General features: G+C 43.0%; 1 protein-coding gene across 1 annotated transcript in view; it reads right to left on the minus strand.

Moving 5' to 3' along the window:
* Window positions 1-12,494, minus strand: part of LOC149189565 (E3 UFM1-protein ligase-like protein) — a 331,641-nt gene that overhangs the window by 69,001 nt on the left and 250,146 nt on the right. Inside the window, exons 17-18 of the mRNA XM_089411846.1 lie at window positions 799-876; window positions 633-695 (exon numbers count right to left, since the gene is read on the minus strand). Of these exons, the coding sequence (XP_089267972.1) occupies window positions 633-695; window positions 799-876 (141 nt within the window). The remainder of the gene's footprint in view (window positions 1-632; window positions 696-798; window positions 877-12,494) is intronic.

Below are 12,494 nucleotides of genomic sequence, written 5' to 3' on the forward strand. Positions count from 1 at the left end.
CAAAAAGATCAAGTTGTTGATGATGGCAGGATGGCACGGACATGCTGATCAGGTGCTGCCCCTTTTTGCCAGCAAAAGGGGGGTGTACTGCATGGGTAGTTGACCAGTAGAGGTCAACAGACAGCATTTATCAAAATCTCATGCCATGCAAGGAAGTCAACAACCTCAAACATTTGAAAAGAACACACATGATACCATTAGCCCCATGCTAACTCATACCAGACAATCAGCTAAAAAGCTTTAAAATTGAACTAATTAAAAAGGTATCTAGCTTTGTATAGATAATGAGTCTCTTTCTGAAGAAAAACTAGTGTGACAGTAGTCATGTTTCCTGTCTTATTTTGCTATGGTTAATTCACTTTAGATGTGAAAACTTGCCATGTCTCCTCTTCTTGATCTTTGAAACTCATTTCAACTTTCTACTTTACTGTCCCTGTACATAATCCAACTTAAGTCTAATGCCAGTCTCCACTAACTACATACCCTGCATAGGCTGTAGAAATTCAACAAGCCCAAAGAGGTTGATATATAAAAAGAAAACTAGAAATCACCTGGTCACAATAAGAGAGTTTGAAAATCTGTAGTCTAAGTATTCACAAAGATCATATAACAGAACACAAGCAAAATCATACCTTTAGTCGAGAAATAGCTATGGCAATGGCTCTTCCTGGGATTTGCAATGCCTTGTTGTGGACCTGAATGTAAATAATTCGAAAGGTTACATTACTGTATAAATAATTACATACATTAAAAGAAAAACTCATGACTTTGGAAACCAGATAGGTTACTTTAACTAACCTGCACATAAAGCAAGGCTACAACTTTCGGCAAAAGAGCTACATGGTCTCTTTCTTCTTCAATTTGGGATGCAAGAGCCTGATAAAAAATACATAATTTCATCATTGAAAAACATAACCACACCTGATTCAAAAAATACTATAAAATAAACTGTGGCCAACTATGCATGTAAAACCTCAAAATTTAAATCATACAAATAAAACAGAATTATTGGATGCCAAAAAACTAAATTAGAGACAACATTTATAGGATATGACAGAATAGATTGGGTCTGTTATCTCCTGGGTGGTGCTATATACTTTTTCCATGGCAACACCATTGTAAGACCAATGAGACGCAAATCCCAAAGCCCTGTAGGCCATGTAATGATTATGTATATGGTATCCTAGGCATCTTCTGGTTGGCCATGCCCAGTCCCTTTACTCCCGACCCTCAATTCCTTTCATCCCAGATAGGATTGGGGACCTTGAGATGGAACTACTGGCATACATGGCTTATAGGACTCATTGGTTTTGTGGGGGTGATTGCACTATGTAGGTTTTGTCCAACTGATGTCTTAAGCATGTGTCTTTCCCACATGTGTGGAAAAATGTAACTAGGTTCGTTCTTCATAAAATGAATTTGGCAAAAGAATTTTTATTATTGTTACAATGACTTATTAAAGCATGGGTTTCATGCTTGGGTCATCATTTTATTAGTCAAAGTCCTCATTGTGGACTCCAAGGATTAATAAAGAGTCATTAGAATCATTATATATTTTATGAGACCCTTCTTGGGCTTTCAAACAATGTAAAAGGAATTATTTTTGAGTCAAAAATTAATTATGTAACCTCCACACCAAGTCGGCCTCAAGAAGATCAAGCCGACCTCAAGGAAGGCAATTCGACCTCATTGGAAGGATATATATACAAGGCAGTTCGACTTCATTTGGAGAATCTCACTCTCTCACACATAATTTGATATCTGAAGCTGGAAGCTGGAAGCAGGGAAAAGTACAAGATTGGAGCAAGCGGCTAAAAGGAGTGTGAGTTTAGTCAAGGAGGAAGGGAAGAAGAAAATCGAAGTTTTGGTCTCTCTCTCTCTCTCTCTCTCTCTCTCATGTGGGCTGGTTTAGGAGATCGAAGTCTCCTAGTAAAATTCGAAATTGTTGCTGATTTCTAATGTTGCCAAGGTGAAGTTGCTAGGGTCGAAGTGTTGTTGCTACTAGGTCGAAGGTTGGATCGTAGAAGGAAAGGTTGGCTTGGTGTGGAAGAGGTCTTTGTCTAGGTTGAAGAGTCTCAACGAAAACTATTGAAGGTAGAGATTTTAAATGGCTTTTCCACTAGATAGGGGTTTTGCGCTGGCAAAGTGTCTACATCTGTGTCTTGTGTTTTTGTGATCTTCATGCACACATAATTTGGTAATTGCTTGAGGAAAGATAATATAACAAATAAGTAAAAGAATCCAACATAATTCACAAGTAATTATCAAGAAAGAGAAATCTAACCCTAATTCTAAGGTCAAAGAAGATTGAAGATCACTTCGTTGGCTTGAAGGAAATGATAACTCGCTGTATGATAAGAATAGGGTTCAATTCTACGGGAAAATGGATGAAGAAGATTGTCTACTGTTGAAGTTTCTATGTCTACCAGTTAGAAACCCTCCATGCACTTTACTGATTTCTTCCTACCCACTTGTTCCGTTACTTGACAAGTTATTTACAATTTAAATACTGAAAATAAACACTATTGCATGCTCAACATATTGCAGATCATCAACTGAAGGAACCATAAACAAGCACACAAAATGACACCGTTATTTTTGGACCAATGTCACCGGAAAAACCCAATACAGGAAAACCAATGCAGCTATCTAAGGGTTTTCTTATTAAGCAATTTCAGAGTACAATCTGGGTGCCAAGTCCGGCTTACCCAACAGAGAATGCCCTTGGCAGTAGTACGTCTCAGTCTGAGACAAATGTCCCAGCTGAAACCCCCCAATTTGCCCCAATAACCCCAGCGTCTGCCTTTTTGGACTACATCAACCCCTCTCTGCCCAGTGTTGGCCCTGCGTCAACCTTTTGGCCCTATACATCAACTACGTTGGCCTCTCTGAAGCACTACGCAGCTCCTGGCCGCCTCTGCGTGGCTCTACGTGAGCCCTGGCTACTATTGCGTCACTCTCTCTGGCTCCTGCGTTGATCTCTCGGTACTATCTTTGCCTCTCTGTCTCTCTGTACTCACCTCCCCTCAGCTGCAACTCCGATCACTGATTCTATTTATCTTAGCAAACCCCACTCTAGAGAATAGAATGACAGATCATCTGGTGTGTTCTCCAAAGGACCCTCAAGCCTCCTCTTATACTTTTCTCGTTGACATATCAACAGCTGAGATTAAGTCCCTAATCAACGACTAAGATTAGATCTGGCTTGATCCATGTTTTTTGGACCATTCTAACACAGTTTTATATTAATCCACATTAATATTTTAATTTCTCTAAGTTTAGACTTAGAAACTCCATTCAAAATATTAATTATTTTAATATTTCTCAAACTGTTTAGAATCTGCCCAAACCCTTTCTGGGTATTGGAGATCTCATGTGCCCCAACCTCTCCACCAAATTTAGTGGCTAGAGCACATCTGATGCTACCCCAAATCAACACTCCCTCTTAGCGAGCACTGTGCTCTAGCCATACTCCTCATTGAGTATCACCCTGATCATCTGGCATCAGTCCCTATGTTGATGCTAGGCCTGCTGCCCAACATCCTCTGCACTACTGCATCCTGTACTGCTACCCATGGCCCTGCCACTGCCACTTTTGCATCCGTACTACAACTCCCTCTGCATCTGTGTTGTTGCTAGTCCTTTCTCCCAACACTGCATCCGCACTGCATCTCCTCTCATCATGTTGCATCGTGCTGCCCACTACTGCACTCCAACTCAGTTACTGAGAAGTAAGTAATTGATCTCCCAACTCTGACCTCTATGTTGGGCTAGAGACACCCGATGATGATAAAGCTCCCTCTATCACTGACAAGTGCTCCCTCTCTAACCTTTGCGTTGCTGCAACAACTCCCTGCATCTCGCACCATTGCACACCTCTATGTGCCATCTTACACTAGTGCAACACTTTCATGCCTCTCGCACTGTTGCAACCTGCTAGCCTCGCGCTGTCATGGGAATCCTGCACTGTAGCTCTCTCTGCCACTTCATCTGCATCCATCTCTACCCACATCTGCTAGTCCTGCTACTCCTCTTCGGGACTCCCGTAGCATGGTCTAATCCAAGACGTTGGGTACCTCAAGGATCCTGCCCCTCATCGCCTGTAGTCCGTCTAACTACAGCTCGATGTCTCCCCACTTCCGCTCAAGTGGTGCGTGTGCACTCATGGCACAGCCATCGTCTGTCTCCACTTCCTTCTTTGCCCTTGCTAGCGCTACCTTAGTCTCGGAAGACTTTCCCTTACTCTTCTTCCTTGGACACTGGGTCGCATAATGACCCAACTCCCCATAGTGGAAGCACTTGATCTTGGAGAGATCCTTCTTCTTCCGTTTTTCTTGCTTTCCCTCAGATGCTAGGGCAACATCTTCCTCCTCCTCCTTTTTGATTATGATCCCTTTACTACTGCTTCCTACCTTGGTTTGCCGTCTGATCTCTTCTTGGCAAAGAACCGCCCACATCTCCTCCCAAGGTGGAAGGGTCCCTCTGCCCATCATACTCTGGACAAATACCTCCCAGTCTTTTGAGACTGCATTCAGGGTTGTCCTCACCATCAATTCCTGATCCGGCGTGGTTCCTATGGAAGTCAACTGATCTCAGATCTCATTCAGTCCTCTGGGGAAGGTGTCGATCAGTTCTCCCTTCTTCATCTGATATGACCTCATCTGATTTTCTAGTAACATCCTTCTTTGCACAAAAGTATGCTTGTACAATTTCTTTAGGGCCTCCCACATCTCATTTGTCGTTTCCTTCTCGGCAATGTGTGGTACTACATGGTTCTTGACCCCGTCAAGGATGATGCTCTTGGCCCTCGCCATTGCCTCTTCATACTTGTCCTTATCAGCTGGGCCAATTGGGATCGTTATCATCCTCAAGGCGAAGTGCTTGGCACGATTTCTGTCAAGTATGGATAAGATTTTGGCCTTCGAAACTGCGAAGTTTGAGGCTCCATCCAGTCTTTCCTAGTCTATTACTCCATGTAGTGCCATGTTGCTCTTCTACGTCCCTCCTGGAAGTTCTTGATGTGACTCCCTCCGAGTCTCGATTTCCCTATTGGAAATCCTTCTGCCGATGTCGAGATGCCCCCTACTCTGATCGTTTGTGCAACTGCACCACTGATCCGGATTTCTCGGCTAGAAACCCTCAGTAACAATTCCCTCCTCCTTGGCCTTGCCCTATTAGGCATTGTTTTGACTACAGTAACCCCACCAGCTCCACTCTGCAACTTACCCATAGCCTCCTAAACCCCAGCAAACTGAAGGTGAGAGCTCCTAGGCTCTGCACAATCCCGGCACCAATAACTTGGCCTCCTCAGCCAACTGTGTCATCCCTCCTAGCTTCTGCGAGGGCTTTGCGTGAGCCTTTGCCTCCCTTAGCCTCTACATTGCCTCTTCCTGGCTCACCCTTGATGATGCAAGCACTGCGTCACCCTTCCCTTGTTGCTACTCTGCTAGGAATAGCTTCTGTCACTCGGGACAGTTGTTTTCTGTTGTTATTGCTCCGCTTGACTGATGTCCTCAATTCTCCTGTGATTTGCAACCATGCTTCAATACCATGTTGAAGTTTCTAAGTCTACCAATTAGAAACCCTCCATGCACTTTACTGATTTATTCCTACCTACTTGTTCTGTTACTTAACAAGTTACTTACAATGTAAATACTGAAAATAAACACTAGTGCATGCTCAACATATTACAGATCACCAACTGAAGGAAACAAAAACAAGCACACAAAATGCTACCATTATTTTTGGACCAATGTCCCCGAAAAAACCCAATGCAGAAAAACCAGTGCAACTATCTGAGGGTTTTCTTATTAAGCAATTTCAGAGTACAATTTGGGTGCCAAATCTGTCTTACCCAACAGAGAATGCCCTTGGCAGTAGACTCGTAGTACCTCTCAGTCTGAGACAAATGTCCCTGCTGAAACCCCAGATAAACCCTCAGGCAGCTCCTCAGCTCCAATCTGCCCCAGAAACCCAAGTGTCTGCCTTTCTGGATTGTGTTAGCCTCTCTCTGCCCAGCGCTAGCCCTGCGTCACCCTGAATGGGCATGCATCAGCCTCAGGAGGCCCTGTGTCAACCTTTTGGCCCTTTGCGTCAGCTACGCTGGCCTTTCTGAAGCACTACGCAACTCCTGGCTGCCTCTACGTGGCGCTGCGTGAGCCCTGGCTGCTAATGCGTCACTCCCTCTAGCTCCTGCGCTGATCTCCCGGTATTATCTCTGCCTCTCTGTCTCTCTGTACTCACTGCCCCTCAACTGCAACTCCAATCATTAATTCTAACTCTCTTAGCAAACCCCGCTCTAAAAAATAGAATGATTGATTATCCGGTGTGTTCTCCAAGTGACCCTCAAGCCTCCTCTTATATTTTTCTCGTCGACATACCAACGGTCGAGATTAAGTCCCTAATCAATGGCTAAAATTATATCTGGCTTGATCCATGACTTTTGGACCATTCTAACACAGTTTCATATTAATCCACATTAATATTTTAATTTCCCTAAGTTTAGACTTAAGGACTCCATTAAAAATATTAATTATTTTAATATTTATCAAACTGTTTAGAATCTGCCCAAACCCTTTCTGGGTATTGGAGATCTCATGTGTTCCAACCTCTACACCAAATTTCATGGCTAGAGCACATTCGATGCTACCCCAAATCAACATCTACTACTTATTCAACAAGGTCAAAAGTCAAGGGTTCCTAGCTGCACTTACATGATCACTAGATGATAATGCATGGATCATTGATAGTGGAGCATCAAGGCATATGACAGGGGAAACTGAACTACAAACTCTATCAAAGGAACCATCTTCCCATGAAGTGGTATTGGGAGAGAACAAAAGCTATGTTGTTAGAGGTCTAGGATCAACATCTTTGAAGCTGCGGAATGGAGCAAAACTACATCTCAACAACATATTATTGATTTTTGGGTAGCATCAGATGTGCTCTAGCTACGAAATTTGTGGAGGGGCTAGAACACATGGGATCTCCATGACCCAGATCGTTTGGTGAAATTCCACCCGGATTGTATTTTATTAAAACAATTAATATTTTTAATGGGCTTCCTAAGTCTAAACTTAGGAAAAATAAAATATTAATGGGTATTAATGAAAATACGGATGAGAAGCTTCTAAGAGACGAGGATGAAGTCTAGTTTAATCTTAGCTGTTGATTAGAGACTTAATCTCGATCATTGATTTCTCAACAAGAAAAGTATAAATAGAGGCTTGGGGTCAGTTGGAGAGAACACATAGTGAGAGCAACTCTTGAGCTAGATCGAAATTTTGGGTCGTGGTTTGCTAAGAATTTCGGAGTAAGCTTCTAGTGTAGAGAGGGGCAGTTCAGCAGCAAGACTTTCGTCCAAGGTAGAGAATACATAACAAAGAGGCAGTGCAGCACCAAGGAGAGACAACACAGCTCCAAAAGGTTGACACAGAGGCTGGAGGGTTGACGCAGCCACGCAGAAGGCAACGTTGGGGTTTCTGTGAGGCAGATTGGGCATCAATTCAGCACATCGATTTTTGAGCTGAGAAGGCTCACCGGGAGGGTGACGCAGCTCCTAGAGGAGGTGATGCAGTGCCAGCAGAGCTGGGAGCATCCATCACTACACAGCGCTAGGGATAGCGCAGTCACCTGTGGGGTTTGTTCATCTAGTTGTTGGATCTGTCAAAATATCTGTCTCCAGATAGAGGTACTTCTGCTGGGTTTATTCTTTGTTGGGTGAGCCCGATTTGGCACCCTAGTTGTATTCAGAAATCTACTTAATAATAAAACCCTCATATCTACTACACCGATTTTCCCACACTAGATTTTTTCGGGGACGTTTATTCCAAAAATAAGTGTGTCCTTTATGTGGTTGTTTCACTTATTTTTTTTACTACTGGATTTGTATATTGGTGTAGGTTGCAGTGTATATGCATTAATATTTTCTGAGTGTTTCTGAAAATAACTTGTTAAAATGAAAAACACAAGTAGGTAATGCAAACCAGTTTACTGCAGTAGGATTTCTGATTTGTTAGATTCAGAAATTTTCACATGGTATCAGAGCGATTGCAGATCAAGGAGGATTGAAGCCATCAGCGAAAGGACAGAGGAAAATCTGTGTGTGAAGACAGTTGTCCCGAGAGACAGCGCAGTTTCAGGCCAAGAGAGTAGAGGAAGGGTGACACAGTCACCAAGGGAGGCTCACGCAGAGCCTGCGTCAGCCTGATTGGGTGACGTTGTTGCTACAGAGGGCAGCACAGGGATTACTAGGCCATCGCAGAGACTGTTGAGTCTCAGTTTTTTTCGGTTTCCGAGGCTAGAGGTGTAGCACAAACTTCATCTGGAGTCGCTGGTGGGGTGTTAATTCTGTTGGTACATAACAGTACCTAGTGGAGCAGAAGCAAAGTAGAGGGAATCATTTCCTCATATGATTTCTTACCAAGAGATCTAGATCTAGTGTTGAGCAACAGCAAAGAGAGATGAGAGAGGGGTGGTTCGACAGTGGTTGGCAGAAGGATTTCGGTGAAGGAAATCGAAATTCAGAGGGAGCTTGTTCCTTAGAGAATTTCTAGCGCCAAAGAAATCCAGATCCGAGTTTTGTTGGGGCAACAGCGAAATAAGGAGAAGAGAACCAGTTCGACATTCATTTCAGCAGAGATGGTCGTTAACAGACTGAGGGATCAAGACAGGTTGGATGGAGCATCCAACTTCGTCATCTGGAAGGCCAAGATCCTGGCAGTTTTGGATAAAAATCGCATCAAGGATTATGCCTTGAAGATGGTTGTTGTTCCGATTGATGTTAATCCTCTCAAAAAGTATGAGGAGGCTCAGGCTAAAGCGAAGTGCATGATCTTAGACACGGTCAAAGATCATGTGATACCACATATTGCTGAGAAAGACACAGCAAGGGAAGTGTGCGAGGCCTTGACCACCTTGTACGAGGGAACTTTCGTTCAAAGGAAGATGTTGCTTGAGATTCAGCTGAGACAATTTCATATGCAGAAAGGAGAAGAAATTGATCCCTTCCTTCTCAAGTTGCAAGGGATCCATGACCAGCTAACTTCCATAGGGACTACACCAGATCTTGAATTTATGGTCAGGACTACCCTAAATGCAATCACTGAAGACTGGGAAACCTTTGTCCAAAGCATCTTGGACAGGTCTTCTCTTCACAGTTGGCAAGAGATGTGGGCAGCTCTTTGACAGGAAGATATCAGAGGGTTGACCAAGGCAGGAAGCAACAATAAAGGGATCAGAGTCAAGAAGGAGGAAGAGGAGGATGCAGCTCTCACATTAGCAGGACAGCAAGGGCAACAGAAGAGAAAGAAAAAGGACATATCCAAAGTCATATGCTTCAGATGTGGAGAAATGGTTCATTTCGCCACACAGTGCCCTCAGAAGAAGGGCAAGGAAGAGAAGTCTGACGCAAAGGCTGCTCCAACAAAAGCTGACAAAGAGGACGATGATGAGGATTGCGCCAAGAGTGCTCATGCACCTCTAAAGAAGAGGTGGGGCGATATTGAGCTGTAGTCGGGAGGACTACAGAGCGGGCAAGATTCTTGAGGTGCCCAAACTCTTGGATCACATGAGGCTACGGGAGCCCTTAATGACAATAAAAGAATGACAGAAATCAATTGGTGCGAGGGACAATGGAGCAACAGTGGCAGAGCTAGAGTGCCAAAGTCTGAAACAGCGCAATAGAATGTTGAGCAGTGCGAGAGGCACAAAACAGATACAACATGTTAAAATTGGCAACCAAGGCAAAGCTTCATGTGGGTCATCTTATTCATGGCTGATAATATTTTTATTAGATTCCTCTCGTCGAGAGGTGTAGGATTGATATAAAGATCATCCAATTCCGATAAGTATTCATGGAGATATGAATTTATTTTGATTATGGAATTATTATCAAGCCGACCTACAACTCATGTAGGCTCAGAAGCCCAACAGTCGCATCTATTCACCCACCAACGTTGTATATAAATCACTGTTGATAATATCGGCGATATATCGGCGATATTCGGAAATATCGCGATATTTTCGGCAAAACGATATATCGCCGAGAAAATATCGCGATATTTTCTGTTTTGAAAATATCGGCAAATATCGGCAAATATCGGCAAATATCGGAAAATATCGGCAAAATATCGCGATATTTTGAAAATATCGGCAAAATATCGGCTATATTTAAAAATTTGAAAAAATTATTTTTTATGCTTGCCGATATTTGCCGATATTTTGCCGATATTTTTGCCGATATTGCCGATAAGATATTTTCTGGACCCTCGCCGATATTTTCCCGATACCGATATTATCAACACTGATATAAATATAAGAGGACTTTTCCTCATTTAGACTCACTCATCTCATCACATCACTCTCTCTCTACTGCACAGATATGAGTCTCTTCTCTACTATGCTGAAATGGGTCTCTCTTTCTCACACATGTGAAGCCGGAAACTGCTGAAACAGAAGCTGCAACTGCAGAAGTAAAGATTGACTTGCGTGGCCTAGAAGATCTCCTCTTTGGAACTGCACTGTAGGTTCATCTGAATCTCCTTTGAAAGCCGCAACTTTTGGTGGTGGAATGAAGTCAATCCGACGAAAGGTTTTCAAGATATCGACTGCCCTAGTTTGAAGCCAGAAACTGCTGAAACTGAAGCTGCAATTGCAGAAGTAAAGATTGACTTGCGTGGCCTAGAAGATCTCCTCATCTGAACTGCGCTGTAGGTTCATCTGAACCTCCTCTGGAAGCCGAAACTTTTGGTGGTGGAATGAAGTCAATCCGACGGTCGGTTTGTGAGATATGGTCTGCCCTAGTTTGATAATGAAGTCGCTAATGTTGATGCTACTGATCTAGGGTTTGTTACTGCTGATATGAATCAGATTTATTGTACTATTTCTCTCTGCTGAATTATTGAAGATAAAAGAAGATTTGATCAAAGGGTTTCCCCACACATTGTGGGGTTTGTCCCTGGCTAGCCGCCACATCTTATGTCTCTTGTCTTGGCTTGTTTTCTGTCGATCGTTTAATGTTCTATCTGCACTTTACTTTATGTACATGTGATTGCTAATCGGTGGAATATAATAAGAAAAATAAGTAAACTGTTATAAGCATAGAACATACCATAACTTAACATGGTATCAGAGCTGAGGAGAAGACAAAGCCCGAGCAAGAGCAAGAGCAATCATTGAAGAGAAGATTGGCAAGGCTATCCTAAAAGAACTATGGGGTCCGCAACACTCTTTCCTGCCAAAGACAAGCTCCGTGAGAAAGCTGACTATCACGGATGGAAGATGTCTATCGATCTAACCCTTGAAGATCAAGGAGTGCTGGACCATGTAAGAGGCAATATTGTTGAGCCTTCATCAAATGCATCTGCTGCTGCCTGGAACAAATGGAAAAGTGGAGAAGTCAAAACAAAGAAGATCATCCAAGACTCTATCGACAAGCGCTTGGTGGCCTACATCTCTGATCTAGACACCTCCAAGGAAATCTACGACAGACTGGTGAGTTTATTTAAAGTTAATGATGCAAATCAAGCTTTGTTTCTTAGAAATAAGTTGAGGGAAATCAAGAAGGGTAAAAATGAAAGTATGCAAGCATACTTCTTAAGAATCACCGAGATCAAGAACGATCTCCTATCTATTGGGGAAACAATTACTGACAGAGAAATGGCACTCACAACTCTCGGAGGATTACCATCTGAATGGTATGTGTTCAGGACTACTCTTCTGAACAATAATGTAATTCCTAGTTTCGAGGAATAAATGGCTAGATGCATTCAAGAACAAACAAGGGTAGAAGAGAAAGAAATGCCCTTGCCTAAAGGTCCTCCTGCAGCATTTTCTTCTCATGCTAAGAAAAGAAATAATTCTGGGTCTAAATCAAAAGGAAAGGCTAGCCGCTAGACCTAAGGGTGGAAGAAAAGGATGATGTTACATCTGCAATAAAGCAGGTCACTATGCAAGGGAGTGCCCTGATAGAAAGGACTCACACCGGGACAATGATCAAAATCCCTCTGATGGCAAATCAAAGGAATGACAAATTCAACAGCAAAGGTAAGAGGAGAGTTGGGGATCGAGGAAGAGGACAACCATTCAAGAACGCTAGAAAGTCCAAGATGTATTAAATGCACCTAACCTCAAAAAGAACCTAGTGTCCATCTCGGCAATGGAAGACAAAGGCTACAAGGTAACCTTAAGCAATGGCAAGGTATGTATATGGAAATGCCTTTACTCTTGGGTTTAGTGTTGATTCATCATATCAGGTCGATGGAAGTCCGCTAGGTGTCATGTCTTGTGACACAACTCTTCAGTCCGAACTTTGGCATCAGAGGTTTGCCCACCTTCATTACAAAGCTCTACTTGGTGTAAAACAAATGGTGACAGGGATGCCCGAATTCCAAGTAGAGAAAGAAGGTGTATGTCCGGGATGTGTCGAAGGAAAGCTCAAAAGGGGACCGTTCCCCTCAAGCCAAAGCAAGACCTCCGATGTATTACAGTTGGTT

Source organism: Pinus tabuliformis, chromosome 3_1 (genome assembly GCF_031772625.1).
Source record: "Pinus tabuliformis cultivar Carrire ecotype Pingquan chromosome 3_1, CPIR1, whole genome shotgun sequence".
Taxonomy (NCBI): domain Eukaryota; kingdom Viridiplantae; phylum Streptophyta; class Pinopsida; order Pinales; family Pinaceae; genus Pinus; species Pinus tabuliformis.